Source organism: Scomber japonicus, chromosome 23 (genome assembly GCF_027409825.1).
Source record: "Scomber japonicus isolate fScoJap1 chromosome 23, fScoJap1.pri, whole genome shotgun sequence".
In the NCBI taxonomy this organism is placed as follows: domain Eukaryota; kingdom Metazoa; phylum Chordata; class Actinopteri; order Scombriformes; family Scombridae; genus Scomber; species Scomber japonicus.
Genome location: NC_070600.1, coordinates 16795754 through 16813500, shown reverse-complemented (window position 1 = coordinate 16813500; position 17747 = coordinate 16795754). Strand labels below are relative to the sequence as shown.

At 39.7% G+C, this 17747-nt stretch overlaps 3 protein-coding genes across 4 annotated transcripts in view; 2 read left to right on the top strand and 1 right to left on the bottom strand.

Annotated features, from left to right (window-relative positions):
- Positions 1 to 10778, bottom strand: part of apaf1 (apoptotic peptidase activating factor 1) — a 65390-nt gene extending 54612 nt beyond the window's left edge. For both annotated transcript variants that reach the window (XM_053314183.1, XM_053314184.1), the window contains exon 1: positions 10767 to 10778. The gene's annotated coding sequence lies outside the window, so the exon portion shown is untranslated. The remainder of the gene's footprint in view (positions 1 to 10766) is intronic.
- depdc4 (DEP domain containing 4) lies at positions 225 to 5258 on the top strand. Its single transcript, XM_053314186.1, has 9 exons — positions 225 to 300; positions 1167 to 1590; positions 1723 to 1877; positions 2008 to 2203; positions 2363 to 2613; positions 2870 to 3012; positions 3297 to 3422; positions 3720 to 3798; positions 4351 to 5258. Exons 1-9 carry the CDS (start codon positions 225 to 227, stop codon positions 4548 to 4550), a joined length of 1650 nt encoding a protein of 549 aa, XP_053170161.1. The 3' UTR covers positions 4551 to 5258.
- On the top strand, positions 6740 to 15661 carry scyl2 (SCY1 like pseudokinase 2). The gene is made up of 18 exons (XM_053314185.1): positions 6740 to 6823; positions 8213 to 8409; positions 8554 to 8711; positions 9069 to 9213; positions 9896 to 10045; positions 10196 to 10417; positions 10911 to 11027; positions 11175 to 11300; positions 11480 to 11656; positions 12176 to 12298; positions 12540 to 12653; positions 12902 to 13034; positions 13141 to 13259; positions 13368 to 13468; positions 13705 to 13774; positions 13899 to 13976; positions 14082 to 14204; positions 14289 to 15661. Exons 2-18 carry the CDS (start codon positions 8233 to 8235, stop codon positions 14919 to 14921), a joined length of 2766 nt encoding a protein of 921 aa, XP_053170160.1. The 5' UTR covers positions 6740 to 6823; positions 8213 to 8232; the 3' UTR covers positions 14922 to 15661.
- Positions 15662 to 17747: the final 2086 nt, after the last annotated feature.

Below are 17747 nucleotides of genomic sequence, written 5' to 3'. Positions count from 1 at the left end.
GTTCTTTGTATGTGTTATATGTACCCAGAATGTATAGAGTTGTGTACATATAAACAGTTTTTTAAATTGTTTTTGCCAATAAATAAATAAATAAATAAACGAATGTATAAAAATAAAACTGGCCTGTAGTATTTGTTATTGTCTCACGGGGGCAGCAGCGTGAAGTCTGTCAACACGATTAGGAGAAGAAGAAGAAAGTGTTTACGTCACACGGAGAGTTGGTGATGGCGGTAGATTTGACTCCTCGGTTCAGACGGTTGAACAGCCAAACACGAAGTTTTCGAGAACATATACAGCATGGTAAGTTTTGAGTATAAAATACTAAATATAATTCAAGTTAGCTTATATCTTTTTTATGTAAATGTGGCCGCAGGAGCGAAGTACAGCTGTTTAAACATGTGCGAGCCCTGACATATCATTAACATTAGCCTCCATTGCCCTGCCGTGATTACTGGAGAGAGGTAATATAGCCTATGTGACACGTAAATGATTCATAAACCTGTGTTTCATGGAGATGGAAATCTGTAGACCTTTTTTTAAGTTTTAAATAGGCTGCATTTAGAGTTTTCATCAGTAGTAGAGGAAGCAAAAGTCGCAAAATACCAGACTGTAAAACAAGTAAAAAGTGCTCCCAATGCCTCTCTGAGTGTTATACCATAATATAGGCCTATTATTGTACTAATATTACAGATGCATTAATGTATAAGTGACATTTTACTGTTGCGGGATTTTATATGCATTTGGGTAGGTTTCATGTATAAAATAGAAAATTAATCAACTGTTTTGGTTATTAATACATTATAATATATTAAATAATATATATATATGATATTAAACTTGTAGAAAATTATCATCAGTTTCATTCATAATGAAAATATTCATTAATAATCTCTGAGGTCTGAGATGTTGTGGAGTAGAAGTGTTTAGTAGTATAAAACAAAAATACTCGAGTTCTTTAACTTTGTACTTGAGCACAAGTATATTCCTCCACTGGTTTTCAATGAGCATACCAGTGTTCATTTTTAATAATACTCTCAACGTGTTAATTGAGTTGAATGTCCAACCAGTTTGAAGATGTGTTGCACCTTAATGAAGTCTATCATAACATTTTAAATGTAGAATCAACCTGTTTGTTCCCTCTTCTCGAACCCTGTGTCTGCTAACAGGTTTCACAGGGCCTTTTGGTGCTACCCAGCTGTGGCACAACATCATCCATGCCCTACAAACCCAGGTGGAGGTCCGCCGCTGTAGGAGGCATCTGCGTGTTCATCCCGAGTGCTTCACAGGCTCTGACGCTGTGGATGCAGTCCTCAGCTATTTGATGCAGAATGTGGTGTTTTGCTCTAGCGAGGTGTCTCGCCTTAAAGCTGCACGACTCTGCCAGGCTCTGATGGAAGCCAAGGTGTTTGAACCAGTGGGGACGAAGCTGTTTCGCAGAGACAAGGAAGTGACATTTGAAGACAGCAGTTACAGTCTTTACCGCTTTCTGGAATATAAAGTATCGCCCAATTCTGCCATTCCCAACTACAGTAGTGACACAGAAAACATGCCACCAGAGGGGCTGGAGATAAAGAGGAAGAAGAGCTCCAGGTTGATTTTATTTAAAATAGCTATGATATTGATATTATCACTTAATATCTTATTTTGTGTATTCAAATTACAATATGTCATTATTACCCAGTCTCCCTACACAGAAGTTTAATTCTTCAACTGGTTTTGTAGGAGGCTGAATGAACTGAGAACGATCTCTAATCCCCTCGCTGTTGGACCATCAGACAGGAGGGTTGAGAGGCTGCTGAGAAATATCAACCTGCGACCATCCGTGTCTCCAGCTCTGACTCCAACCCCCACTACTTCTGCCTTTCTGTCCAAGGCTGGTAAGACTGAGCTAATCTGTGTGTAATTGCCAGTACGATGTGTGCCCTGTGCGAGTGACATTGTGCAGTGTCTAGAAAAAGTTACAGTGGGTATTTGACTGTTACTCAAATGTTCTTCCTCCTTCTCTAGTGGTGGAGGAGGTTTGGAAGCAGCAGACGCTGCTACAGCTGCTGCAGATAATAGAGTTGCCCATGCTGGACTGCATCCTGACCTCTCCTGCCAAGGTTCATCCCCAGGCTTGCAGGGCTACTCTGGCCACTCAGGACATCGTTATCTCTAACACATGCCTGGAGAGGGAGCTACCTGACTCCCTTAAACTGCCCCAGTTAGTGCTCTGCTTAATACTTAAAAGCTTTTCTGGACAGGACACATAAAACTAGAGTTGTATAAATTAATACTGTTCAAATACACTCTGGTAACATTGAGAAAATGAAATATTAGTGACAGTAAAACATATTATTTTTCATCATAATTTCTTTCTCAGGTTGGATGGGTGGCTGTCGGCAGCAGCAGATTGTTTGGAGCTCTTCCCCGACCAGCTGATTGTTGTTGCAGGAGAACAGCTTAGCCTACAATGTGGTGATGACTCTGTAGACGGTGGCCGGGCAGAGCAGAGGGAAAACCAAAAGAAACTACTCTTTGACACCATTGCCAAATACTACAGTGGACAAGAGAAAGCTCCACTTCTCTCAGGACGCTACTTGGATATACATGTTGCCATTCTGAATTTGCTGGGTAAAACAGGTTTACAATGATTATATAATTTTATGTATGTCATCTTGACTATATTTGGGGTAAATTTGAGAACACATCCTGGCATACTTGACATCCGAAAACATGTGCATACAGCTTTAAGATGTAATTTCAGTGACAGCACCAACCTAACATAATTAATTTTCTGGCACAGTTTTGGTCTAATCACGAAAGTCAGTACTTTTTCTTTCTATGAGGGTATTCATCTTTTTCTCCATCCGCTCTTGTTTAAATTCAGATGTCGGGAAGGTACAGGATGCCATCAAAGCTTCTCAGTTGTGTTTGCGGCTACTGGAGACGAGCATGAGAGACGAACTCCGGAGATTACTGGCTTTCATGGCTACAGCAGCTCACCCGGATGCCTGGCGTCTGCAGAAGCAGGTAGCACAATAGGCTCTTTCATTAGCTCTGGCCTTTTCTGCACACTTACAGGATTCTTAGTTTATTGAAAACAATAGAAAAATAGTGTAATTTCTCCTGCACTAATTTTCTAATACCATGCAGAGTTACATACCATACTGCTCTAAAGCTGTATGTGTGCTTGATATCACTTGACTGATTCATTGAATTCTAGTGTATCTTTTTTGTAGTATTATAACCAAGGTTGGATCGATGGTAAAGATATTGGAATCTATCACTGACTTTCTGCTTTGTTTTCCTTTCAGACTGATAACAGGGCCCTGGTCTGTCGCACTTTTCAGAGGGCAGTTGTCCAGAATCATGACTTGACTCGATCCCAAAGCGAGACCCTGGTGCTGTTTCTCATGGACAATCATACTGACCTCTTCAAGGTACACTTCTACCCTGGTAGAGTAATTTAAAATGTAGGTCTCACAAATATGTATAGAACTTTTGCATCACCTAAAAAATAAATTAAGTTTTATTATGGTGTGTATTTGTCAGAACAACAAGAAATCAGTCAAAAGACTTATGATTATATTTATAAACTTCCATTTAATGTTGTGTTAATTGTGTTATACATAGATGTAATGTTGACTGTAGACCTACAGGCATAGATTTACCTTTCACAAATTTGGATTTAACATTTTAAAAATACTTTTCACTCTTTCTTACTGTAATGATTACAGACGCCGACATCCCTTATTGAAGCTGTGAGGAGAACACTGAGTACGATGCAGCAGGGCAAAGACCCGGACTCCATTGCTAGTAAGACAAATTCAACTCCAAGACAGTGTGCACATAACCACTGGCCTTACACAAAGCACCACATGAAATAACAACTTGTCTGTTATCTCCATTGTGTATTTAACACAGATTTTGATCTGGTCAAAATAGCCTTAACTCTGTATGTAAATACCAGTAAAAAAAAACACATCAATGACGGTAAATTCAATTATGTTCAACAGCTATTAGTTTTGATATGATATATTTGGATCTCTCAGCTTGTTCTCTAATATTCCTAAAAATTCAGTCCCAAAATTGGAGAGCATCCAGAGAGCACACACCTCCACCGAAGCTACACAATCCTCTTTTTGTATTTCAAACTTAGTAAATGTTTAACAAGGGATTACTGCTACAAAAATACAGTGACCTTGGCCTGTACTGACTAAGGATTTCAGTTCAACACCTAGACAAATGGCCGCATGGTGGCACTGTTGCTCCATAACCACTCCAAAAAACTTTCCAACTTGTTTGCTGACATTGTGCATTAAGGCTCCAGCTGAACACTTGTGTACTCATCCCCACTATGTGTTGCAGCGTTCACCTTCTGCCAGCAGGTAACGCCAACGGAATACGAGGACCAGCGTGAGGCTACCACTCTGGAGAGCCTCAAGCAACTTCTTCATGACATCTCCTCCAACAAGAAAATGCCTGCCAAGGAGAAGAGGAGGCTGCTCAAAGAGTTTGAGAAGCATCACCCTGTGGTCTTTCTCCAGCACTTCTCTAGCACCTTCTGAGAATGGTACTGATTGACTTCCTAGGTGCACTTAAAAAGCCAGTAGATAAGAGTGTTAATTCCTGCTTACACTGTAGAATTGAAGAAGTCTTTTTTCCCCCTAAGTATTTCTTACTGTCCTGTTGCACTTGGTGGGTTAACACTGGATTTTGATTAAGCATTTTGAGATATAAGTCTGTTTGTTGAAGCACAGACTTAACTGTAATTGGGACTGGTTTTGCAGTAGTTCATAAATGATAAAATATCTGTTAATCTAAGATATCAGGTGCCTAAATAGGAGTTGTCTGAGAGCTGTGGAAGATTCAGCTATTTGTTGCAGGTGGCATTTTGTATTAAATGAGAGAATATTTTAAATATGTTACATTGGTAACACTCTTTTTATATCATTCAGATGAATAATGTTTAAAGATGGTGTAATTATTTTGTGTCCTGGATTGTTCTGGCATTACTATAGAATATATGTAAAGCATAAAAAATGCCTCAAAACGATGATGGCATGATTTAGGGCATTATTTAAGTGAAGTTGATTGGGGCTTTGGAAATGAATCAGTGGCTTTGTGGAATACAACTGTGCACTTCAATCAAGCATGAATTTTTCTACATATCAAATGAAGAATAACAATATTATAGCAGCAGTCTTTCTTTCTTACAAGTTTCTTGTTGGTTTTTGGTTTGGTTCAATTTGACTGTGTTGTGGAAAAATACTGGTAAAAGCAGCACTATTGTACCTGGACATGGTTAAACACTAGATGAAGAGATAGAAGTATAAAATATGTGTTTCTTTCCCTTGTAAGGCTTTAAAACTAACATGAACTGAAAGCAGAAAAGGTACCATAGTGATAGCTCAGGTTAACTTAATGTTTTTAATTGTTTAAACTTGGCCATATACCTTTTATTGCAACTTCTGTTTTTACTTGAAAGGTGGAGGCATAACACAAGTATATTGTTTTAGGCTTTTAATTTATCTTAGGTCAATTGTAATGGCTGAGTTGGATTTTTTTCTTTTAATTGATGAAGCCATTGTCATACAAAACTAATTTACTGTCAAGTCTAATGTCAATCAGCATCGTCTGTTCTTTGTGTTCACTGAAACCATGTGAGAATGCACTTTATGATGCTGAATCATGCTTTATTAACTGTTAGAATAACCTCTAATAAAGGTTAGCTGATGATCTCAAACATGACTTTGCTGTATTTTTTTAGTGCATGTCTTGGGAGTTCACCCTTGGTGGTTCTTCATGTGGTTCTAAGGAGTTCCCTTATAAGAGGCACTTTAAAGTTTCCCACCACCCAAAAATATGTTTCCCCTTTTGTTCCTACAGTGAGATGTTTGGGCTACAGCTACAACGATGGAAAAAAACCCCCATTATTTTATGTTATTATAAGTGAAATTGTGTTATGTAAATATAATTGCATGAACAGGTTTAAATATAATTGAGCAAACAATGTTAGTAGAATGTAAATTAGTACTTAGTACTTTAGAAATTAGTTAGATTAGTACTTTATAAAATTGTTTTTTTTTTTCTTTTTTAATCAAAGAGTGTGGTATCTTGATGTTCATTCATTTGGTCCAAAATGTATACTTATTGCCACAGTTTTGTTTGGTTTTTGGCAGGGTTTCTTAAATTTTATTGAAACGACAGTGTGATACACAATACAGGCAAACATCATATCATGTATAGTCTATCCAGTTCAGAAGTTAGTTACACGTATGAGGAAATAAAGAAAATGTCATTCAATTTACAGGATAATAAAAATTAAAGGAGTAAATAAACATTTAGGGGTTCATATATAATTTAGTCAGAGGTTTCAGCGAATAGTGGTTTCTTAATTTATTACTTTTCTTATTTACTAGCTTACGTGATTTTAATAAATGGTCCAATTCTTGGGGGAAGGTGCGACTTTAGGTGATTCTTCGATGTTTTTGAGAATTTCTGTTCATGAATAAAATATTTGGTCAGTGTATAATTGCATGAAACATGTAGGGTACTTAATAATTTTTTTTTTTAAAGATCATGAAAACAAAGTATTTTATGACATCATGATTTTGTTCAATAATCTTCATTACATTTAATGCCACGAGCTCATGATATGACGTCGACGCACCTGATTCCGTAAAAAAACCGGAAGTAGGGTTGCTCGTTCACTAGCGCACCAAGCTAACTCATTTTGTATGCTACTGGAAGACATGGGGGCTGTGTGTCCCAGCCGTCATTGACAGCTGAGAGTCTACTTAACAAAATAAATACAATTAAGACGCTTTTTCACCTTAAGGTAAGCAGCTAGAGGTTGTTTTTGGAGTGACAACGTTGAAACAAACGTAGATGTATTGACAGTAACGCCAACGTCACTGTCTACTGGCGCATTGTTGGCTAGTTAGCTCGCTTTGGTATTAAACGCGTTTATCTCGTTAAACGACAGAGAGCAGCGGCGTTATACTGAGTTAGTTACATAGCGATCAGCTGTCTGTTTTCCCCCCGCTTACCGCAGTTTAACGGTGATGTGCTAATTTTGGCGTATACAGGCTAAACAAGATGGTTAACTTGGCTAACATCAAGGCATTCTCTCCCCCCTTAACCAGACATGACAGTCACATTAAGCGATTAATACACAATTTAAAAGCCTTAACCCCATCAAAATTATGGTTTAACCTCACACGAATAGCCTGCAAAATCATAATCGTTTTAGCAAGCTGGTTTTTGGTAAGATTATTGTAAGCTATCCAAAAAGCTGCCCTCAGTTTATCTTCATCTGTGCGACAAGCTACCAACTTAAACGTGACATAAAGTTACAAGTTAAGCTTTTAATGTTACTGTCATCTTAAGGTAACCATGTGTGATTCAGAAAATAAACCTGTTGCAGATAAAAGCTTTGGACAGCCTCCATGATGGGGGGAATTAATGCAGTATTGCTGATCATTTAAATCTTATGATATAAACAAAGCTGAGGTTGGCAGATTTCACATTTCTTTGTACCCTAAGTTTGGCTGCCCTCGTAATATTTAAATAGCCTGCATTGGCTAAGCAAGCACACCTGACTGAGCTTGAATGAGATGCTTTATATATAGTATATCCACAGTATATATAGTAAGCAGATATTTTCATTAATGGTATTGGTTGAGGCGAGCTTTGGAAAGTACCCTTTAAATTTGGACTTAGATTCAGTATACCAGAAAGTTTTTTTTTTTAAAAACCTGAAGAAACTTGGCACATAAACATGATATGGCGATATTTTCAGCAGTCTTGTTCTTTCTGTTTGACTTCCTGTTGCCCAACATGCTTTCAAGTCACCCTGAAGTCTTTTGAAATAGAGCCTGAGTATGGTGTGCTCGGGCTGGCTCTGAGTCATTTTACATTATACATTTCTGAGGACAGCTTGGGCTGTTATGGCTGTTCTAATGCTTATTTGCCTGAGACAGCACAGGTGGGCACTTTGATGTGCAAATGTTCAACCAGGTGAACAAGAGTGCACATCTAATGGATTGCTGACAGTTTTGCTTTAGCTGCAAAGGGTTAGGCCACAGCTGTCCCTTTCAGTCACTGCAGAGACTATTAAACTGTTTCCATATTCCATTTATGACTGACTGTGGTATTTTTATATATCTTAATCTAAAACTGTATTTTCCTTGAACTGCTACCCTGTCATCTACCTCCCTCACCTCAGCTGCCAGGTCAGACCAGAACATGGAGTCCATGCTGAACAAGCTAAAAAGCACCGTCACAAAGGTGACGGCAGATGTTACCAGTGCTGTGATGGGCAACCCGGTGACACGGGAGTTTGAGGTTGGACGACATATCGCCAGTGGAGGTCCTGGTTTGTGTTGGAGGATCTACAATGGCACCAAGAAGTCCACCAAACAGGTGTGTGTTGATATCCTACCTGAGACCAGACCAGCTACTCTTCATACAAGTTTATATTTAAATTAATACTCCATGTCAGGAGTAGTTTTGGGTCTTTAAAGTAGAAACAATTGAGAGCCTTGTTGTTTGTCTTTGACCCTCCAGGAAGTGGCAGTGTTTGTGTTTGATAAGAAGATGATTGACAAGTATCAGAAATTTGAGAAGGACCAAATAATTGATTCTCTGAAAAGAGGGGTGCAACAGCTGACCAGATTGCGTCACCCCCGTCTCCTGACTGTGCAGCATCCTCTGGAAGAGTCACGGTGATTAGCGCGCACACACACACACACACACACACACACACGAATGAGTCACAGCACAAGAGGGGCTTGACATTCAAGGGAAAAATTGCATAACAAATCTATTTGTCTGATTCTGTGTGTGCGTATGTAAGCAGAAGCTTTCATGATCAAAAGACCCTGTCGACTTGTCCTTGAATAATTTATGCACCTTGAGGGCAAAATAAGGTTGAGGCTGACATGGGCTTCCTTTTTCCCCCATAATGCTCTGTCTTTTTTTAAATGTATTTATGTTTTTTAACTTTTATCCAATGCAATTCTTACTGTAACTCATAAAGATGTTTCTGACTCTCTTTTTGTCTTTTTGTATTCTGCTATCAGAGATTGTTTGGCGTTCTGCACAGAGCCGGTGTTTGCCAGTCTCTCCAATGTGCTCGGCCATTGGGACAACCTGCCCGGCCCCGTGCCTGCTGACATCAAGGAGTACAAACTCTATGATGTGGAGACCAAGTATGGCTTGCTACAGGTGAGAGTGCAGGCAGTTGTTGGTAGGTGGTCTGTCAGAGCCCCTAAGATAAGATGCCTGTAGCAAAGAACTGTCTTAAGTTATGCTCAACAGATATCAGCACATGAAGTCTTAATTGTATAGCAGGTTTTATTGCTATGTAGCCAACATCTGGAATTCCAGTTTGACATTGACAAAGCCAGTTATACCAGCTCAATTCCAAGCCTCACCTGTCATTGTTAGTCTCTCGTCTGACAGGCTGTAATATGAACTCTTTTTTTTTTTTTTTTACCAGGCTGTTATTTTCTTACTCCTGATCCATTGATTGATATAGAGTTATTTATCTTGCCTTTTTGACAGCTGGTAATCATTACTGAAATCAGTAAATGTATGGCTAGGAGAGCTAGTGCTTGCTTTTCAATGCTTTTGCTTGAAAAAGAAATGCCTGAAATATTTATTATAAGGTTATATTTCTTATGTAGTCTTTTAGTCATTAGTAATTCCTTGTCATAATGTGTGTTGACCTATTTTCACTGCATATACATTAAATATGTATATCTTATGCATAGCTTATACCACGCTTGAGGTTTTGGGTTCTCGTCCTGTTTAAGTGAGTTTAAAGCAAGACTGTTCAATGCAAACAATGTGCTTGTATCTATCTCACTCAAAGTTTGACTGACGTGTTCCTCTTCTGTCTCTTCAGATTTCGGAGGGTTTGTCCTTTCTTCACAGTGGGGTGAAAATGGTCCATGGCAACCTGAGTCCAGAGAACATCATCCTCAACAAGAGTGGAGCCTGGAAGATCATGGGCTTTGACTTCAGCATCTCCTCTATCAACCCATCAGATGCTGATGTAAGTTGATTACTGTTGATCCCTCAGTTCAGACTGTCAGGCAGGGACCACCTTTTTTTACTGAAGGAAGTGGCATTTGTACACAGTCTTAGATGAGCTTTGTTTTCACATCTTACACACATCTTCCTATGTTCTCTCACTCCCTTTTAGCCTAAATACTCATGTAAAGAATGGGAGCCCAACCTCCCTCCTCTCTGCCTCCCCAACCCTGAGTACCTGGCCCCTGAGTACATCCTGTCTGTCAGCTGTGATTCAGCCTCTGACATGTATTCGCTGGGTGTGGTCATGCATGCTGTCTTCAATGAGGGCAAGCCTGTTTTCCAAGTCAACAAGCATGACATTTTTAAGAGCTTCAGCAGGCAATTGGACCAGGTGAGTAGAAGTATAGTGTAGGAGAATGACCAATGGCTGCTTAGTCAGAAAAGATTATGAATAGTATAGTAGTGTATCCAGTACTTAATACTGTAGATTGTTCAACTAATCAAGTAATACCAAGCAAACACCAAACACTTTCTGGTTAAAATAAAGATTTATTTGCTTTTCTCTATTTCATAACATAATAACCATTGTACTATATACACAGTTAACTTGGCATGCCCACGTGCTGCTACAATATAAGGCCATCGTGCATGTGCTCTACTTCTCTTTTTCCTTTTTCTCATGCTCGTCTCTTTGGCAACTGCTGTTGTCTGCTCATAGTTACAGCAGATATCTCGTCCACATCTAAACTGAATAGAAAAACAGAAGCAGTAAAGATAATTCAGTGTTTTGACTTGACAGACTTCAGGATCATCTGCTCCACACTAATGTGAACTGTGTTGTGTATTTATCAGTCAAAAACTGATTCTTTTCTATTCAATTGTAGCTGACCAATATAAGTCCAGCACTGTTGAACAAGATCCCAGAGGAAGTGCGGGAACATGTCAAGATGCTGCTCAGTGTCACGCCTACTGTCCGACCTGATGCTGACCAGATGACCAAGGTTTGTATTGTTATTACATGCATGTAGATTCAAAGAATATGTCCATTTGCACTTCAAATTGTCATGGTATGTGCTTTTGATTATTGGTAATGTCTGCTAGTTTTGATGACAAATTTCTTACCTATTATTTTTTTGTGCGCAATACAGATCCCGTTTTTTGACGACGTGGGTGCAGTGACACTGCAGTACTTCGACTCACTCTTCCAGAGGGACAACCTACAAAAGTCCCAGTTCTACAAAGGCCTCCCAAAAGTCCTGCCTAAACTACCCAAGGTAATTGTTTGTATATTTTGGAAAGGAAATGTATATGTTTAAAGGTTTTCCTTGCCCTCTCTTTTTTTTGCAGTCATATGCTTTCTAATGAACTCATGGACATGCACTACGTACATTTTAAAGTAATCTCCTTTTAATGGCAGTTTTTTAAAAATTCATTCTGATTTCCTTTCTCACAGAGAGTGGTGATGTATCGCATCTTGCCATCGTTGACCTCTGAGTTCATCAACCCCGACATGGTTCCCTTTGTGCTTCCCAACGTGCTGCTGATAGCCGAAGAGTGTACCAAGGAGGAGTATGTTCGTCTCATCTTGCCCGACCTCACACCTGTTTTCAAGCAGCAAGAGCCCATCCAGGTAGACACAAACAACTAACTCAACTCATACAGAGTTCCCTTTGCATATGTCTGGCACAAAGTTGGTTGTTAGAGACTCTACTGATGCAGTCAAAACATGTGGTGGTAAGCTGGTGATGACATGATCTCCAGTAATGTGCTTTGCTTTTTTTTAAATAGCTCTGAAAAGTGGATTTTTTTCTTCCTCTATTTAACTCTTTGCATGATGTTTCTGCTCTAAAAATAAGCTGACTAAAGAGCATGCTCAGTTGGGCTCATTCTGTCACTTTATCAAGACTTGTTTTTCTCTGTATTTTTCTCTCCATGCTCCTTCAGGCTAGTAATATGGTGAGTGGTCTTTGCTGTGAATATGCTGTCACATCATCTAGTTTGTGCCTTGTGTTGTCTGGAATACTAAAGCCACTGAAATCACAGTCTCCACTTACTGCCACGTACCACCTTACTCATCCGTAGGAAATAGTACACAGCAGTCTCTTGCTTTTAAATCTTGTTTTTCTAATGGAGTCCCTTTGCTGTGCAGATCCTGCTGATCTTCCTGCAAAAGATGGACCTGCTGCTGACCAAAACACCAGCGGAGGACATCAAGAATTGCGTGCTGCCTATGGTTTACCGAGCTCTGGAAGCCCCTTCTGTACAGATCCAGGTACAGGAGAAAAATTAAGCCTTTCATTGTCAGAGGTGCTGTAGACACCCCATTTTTTAAGGACAAACATTGTGAGAATCGGTGCATATTTTTAGAATAACACTCCTTTGGAACATTTTTTGTCACATGCTGTTAGTCGGCATTATCATTTCAGCGTTATCTTGACAGCACGGTAAGAATACACTGCACTTGGCATCATAAAAATGTCACATTTCATAACATCTTATCTGTGGCTGAACAGGAGCTGTGCCTGAACATCATCCCAACGTTTGCTAACCTGATTGAGTATCCGTCCATGAAGAACTCCCTCATCCCTCGAATTAAATCAGCTTGCCTACAGACCTCCTCTCTTGCCGTGAGTCTCTATCAGTCATTTTCTGCTCTCATCTGACCCCTGTCAGCCCCTCTACCTTCACACAAATGATCCTTTTCTGTAATTCTAGCTTTTTAGGTGTATTTATTTTTGTCTTTGTCCCTTTTGAACATGGTCTGCTATCAACTGAAATATCTGAATTTCTCTCTCAAAATTGTGTTATCGCTTTAATATTGTAATCAACTGTGTATGTATTTTGACTTTATGTGACCTGTTTTTTCATTGTGTAGGTGCGGGTGAACTCTCTAGTATGTCTGGGGAAGATTTTGGAGTACTTGGACAAGTGGTATGTCATTGATGAGATCCTGCCCTTCCTACAACAGATCCCCTCTAGAGAACCAGCAGTACTCATGGGCATCCTAGGTAAAGAAATTAGAACCTCTAATGATATTTCTTTTCTATATGAAACAAATGAGCAGCTTATCTGTTTGCTTGAGCATTGGTTATCTGACTTCACTTCTCACTTCAGGAATCTATAAGTGCACCTTCACCCACAAGAAACTGGGCATCCCTAAAGAGCACCTTGCCTCCAAAAGCCTGCCCCACCTTGTGTCTCTTAGTATAGACAACAACCTCAACCTTAATCAGGTACTACACAGCCAAACACATACTGTACATACTTTTTTTGTCTTGGTTTTCTTTTGTTACTTACAAGAAGTCGTTATCCTTATATATCTGATGTTTTCCATGTTTCAGTTCAACTCGTTCATGGTGGTTATCCGTGACATGCTGAGTCGCATGGAGGCTGAACACAAGACCAAGTTGGAGCAGCTGCATGTCATGCAGGAGCAGCAGAGGTGTCTATCACAATTTTATGCACCCTGTACAATATTCACATTTATATTCAGTCTGATGAAGTATAAAATGGTCATACATATTAATGGGGATTTTATACAAATTAACTAGTAAGCTGTAATTGGATGTGTCAATGTGTCGGCACTTGTTACATGATAATGATGATTATGGTATGATTAACTGAGATGTGCAAATGCCTCTTCAGAATCTTTTCTAATATTGTTCTCTCTCATATTAGGAGTTTGAACATATCTACCACAGGGATCCAGTCAGAGGAAACCAAGAGTCCACCTAGCTCTGGGAACCAGGTGAGAGGTTCATTTTATGACAATCAAAAGAAAGATTTTCTCTTGCCTTACATTTTCTGAAAAATTGGAAATCTTATCTCTTGGTGCTGCAAGCTATTCCATCCAGTCTTTTTTTCCCTTTCAGATGGATGATATCTTTGGCAGCACAGGGGTTAATGGGAAAGAGAATGGATCTTCAGCTACAGCCTCACAGCCTAATAGAGTATGGAAACAATGTCACGATTCATTTACGCTGATGTTAACCTTTAGTCTGTTTAGCAAGGAGTCTAATTTGCACATTGTCTCATTCTCTGCATCACTGTTTTAGATGTCGCTGACTCTAGAGGAGAAACAGCGATTAGCTAAGGAGCAAGAGCAGGCAGCCAAACTGAGGAGCCAGCAGCCTTTAGCACCACAGACTATCAAACCAGCCTCCACCAACAACTCTCAGGTAGAACCTGCATACTTCTGTGTAAACACACACTCCAATGCTCATGGCTTGTGATGATAAATCCTACTCCTTTTTGTGTTGCAGACTAAGGATCTGACCAGCAGCCTTTTGAACAACATGGCATCTATAAACAGTTTATCCTTGGCTAACACACCACGACCAGCCCCAGTGCAGGGCAGCACCATGTCTGTCTATCCCTCCCCCAGCCCCATGGTGGCCCCCATGGGTGCCCCAGTGTCCAATGGCTTCAACCCATCCATGGGATTCCAGGCAGGAGGCATGGGGATGGGCATGCGGCCCGCAGGCCCCAGCACCTATGGCGGCATGGCCACCACCACAAGCACCCCAAACTTTGGTGCCCTCACACAGAATCATGGACCTCTTGGGCAGACCAATAAAGGCCCTGACATGTCAGCCTTGGACAATCTTTTTACAGCCAACAAGCCCAAAGTCACCCTCAACCAAATGGGTCCTATTCCTCCACCTGGACCCAACAGCCCCTGGCTCAATCAGTACAGTTCAGCCCAGAACTCTCAGACTCAGATGCAGGGGGCGCCAGTAGGTATGGGAGGGATGCAGAGTGGATTTGGGATGCAGGCAAACCCTTTTTTCAGCCCGCAGAACTTCTCTCAACCTACCGCTACCCCTGGCATGAACCAAAGTGGGCTTAAACAAAGTGCATCTGTCAACAATGATCTGAAAGACTTATTTGGCTAAAAAGTATAAAGCATATTCTTTTAATGACTGTGGACAGAACAGCCTTGATTTCTCTGAATGTGAAGATTTAAAATCCCATCAAGGGGTGTCGCTGTCTGTATTTTTAATCTGACCTGGTTTAAATTCTGACACTTGATCACATTTTGCTGGCCGCTAGGCCTCAGCAAATTAACCTGCACCTGAATTCCATTTCTACTTGACCAGAAGGACAAATGGTTGGGGTGGGAACTTCTTCTATGCTGTTCTTTAAATGCTGGGGGTTTCCTACTGTTTTTGTACTTGACATTCTTGGGAGTGCAGATGTCACGGGTTGAGATTAATCCCAGCTCAGTTTATTTAGGAAGGGTTTTTTTGTTTTGTTCATATCATGAGTGATCAAATGGCTCGAGTGGACTCAACTCCCTAAACTATTTGTATCAGAATCACCCCTTAAATCCTGGAAGAAAACAGAAAATGTCTTCCATGGTTCATATCAGCTTATTTGCACTCATCTTATCCAGGCTTCTGTACCTTTTTATTGCTTTCCCAGACTATATTAGGATTTGCTGCATGTCTAAAGTAATCACAGGTTGGCTTAAAAACAAATACCGCATAAACCAAAATGTCTCAGCCCAGGGGGAGGTAGCTTGAAGTGTAGCACTAACAAGCTTGCAGTCACTGATCTGCATCCAGGAGGCTCCTCCGTGGAGATGATATGAAAGGGGATGTAGAAAAATGACTGCCCAACAGTTGCTGTAGTAGACGGGGCAAACCAAGTAGCCCCTCTGCAGTCTGTCTCCATGGTAACTGCTTCTCTGCAGCACCAGTAGCCTCCATTTTGTGAACACAAATTGGACTGGCTCTCATTCTTTTATCTGGGGTGAGCTATAGTGAAGTTGTAGTGGAGCTATCATGAAGTTTAGCTTTCTTTCTTTCTTTCTTTCAATATTTTCTGACATGTGAACAAGCATGTTGTAAAGGAAAAAGGGTTTGTTTTGTCTGGTCAGTTTAACAACCATTTCACCTCCTTTGGAAACACAAGACATGAATGATGCAGTATCTGATGTTAGTGGAAGAGGATATGTGGAGTAGATTTTACAGCAGTGTCCTTTTTAACCAGATGCTAATGCTAAAGGCGACAAACAAGGACCACATGCACTGCTTAGGCTATTGTGCCTTACAATGGGTACATGTGTAAAAACAAGACAAGACAGTACTGATCTGTTAGTCAAGTATTAACATTTTTCTCTCTTATCAGCCATCTGGAGTTTGCTTCTCAAATTTCTTCTAAAGTTTGCTTTGTTGCATGTTACTGAACTTGACCACAAAAGATCTAAAGTTTGATTTTTAGCATCTTTTCTAACAATGATTCCTAATGATTCTAGTGACCAATGATATACTCTTATTTCACACACACATACAAGCTGGATTTTCTCTGAGGTTTTTAAGGCGCTCCCAATCCTGCGGTGTACCATTTCTGTTGAACAATTTGTATAATGAAGAAGAAGAAATCACTATATATTTTGATTTCAGCACTTTTCAGCTGTCGGAGGACCTGTGCTGGTGATGTGATATTATGAAGTGTAAATATATAGTTATTTAAAAATGGATTGCTATGTGAGGGCCTTGGCATTTTTATGTTCTTGTGATAATGGTTAAGAGGCCTTAGATGAGTTGTGTGCAATAATCTATACTGGTAGTTGAAGGGACACTGTGTAGTGCATTTCAATTTGCTAATGAAGCTACGTGTCCTATCTCTTCAACGTCATTGACCTACAATAACCACATAGGTCTGTCAGATTTTCTAAACTGCTTCAACATTAATGTGTACTCATTCAAAATCTCACATTTTGGAAGGTAATTACACCATTTTAGAGTTTTTAGATGCACCTGGGTCACATTGTGTTACTGATGAAGATGATTGTTAACATGCCGAAGTGTAATGTCTTTAATTAGATTAACTTTTTTTCCCTTTTTTTTTTTTTTTGGGATAACAATGCCACTTATACACAGTGGGCTTTCTGTCCAGCTGCATGGCAGTGTAAGTCGCTGGTGAACCTTACTCTTCAGGTTCTCTTCATTTCTCCCATTGTCACTGGCTACAAATGTGTCTGTGATCGGATCTTTTTCCATCTGTTGATCAGCATGTAGTACAGTACGTGACAATTTTGATTTCATCACAAAGTGGATGTGATCTTTGGAGTGTGTGTCGCATATCCTGGCAGAACCCCCAAAGCAGAAAACTAAAGCCTATTCTTCTACAAAAAATAGTTTGTGTACTACCGCTGTCCATATATGTGTAGTGTGGCCCTTGTTTTATGTGTTAAGGTGCTGGTGTCTGAGGTGGTTCAATGAAAATCTGTACATATAAAGGAAAATACAAAGTCATCTAATCTCAATGGGTGATAGTTATTTGTGTGATGGCTTTAAAACACTAAACTTCAGACAGTGGGACACAAGTAGGTTTAATTTAGACAAGAAAAACAGATTACATGGCACTGGCAGTATCAATGGAAATTTTAAAACTGCCTGTGTTTGAGTGAGGCAGGGTTACATGAAACCTCAAAGCTAAACTTCCTTTTGGTTTTAGGTCAAAAGAGGTATCTTGTTGAAAAGTAGAGAAGTGCATTCATGACAAAGCAGTTTGGAGGAACATTTGAACTTTTATGTAACTGATCACTGCATGCACAGAAAAGAGGCAGTGTTATATGAAATATTGGTAAACGTTCTTTGGTTAGAAGGTTAAAAATTGAGGAAAATTTTTAAAATATAACTTATTGCTACATTAAAGTGCTTTCATAACAAACCTACTTTTGTAAGAGCACTGCAGTGATCATTTAAAAAATA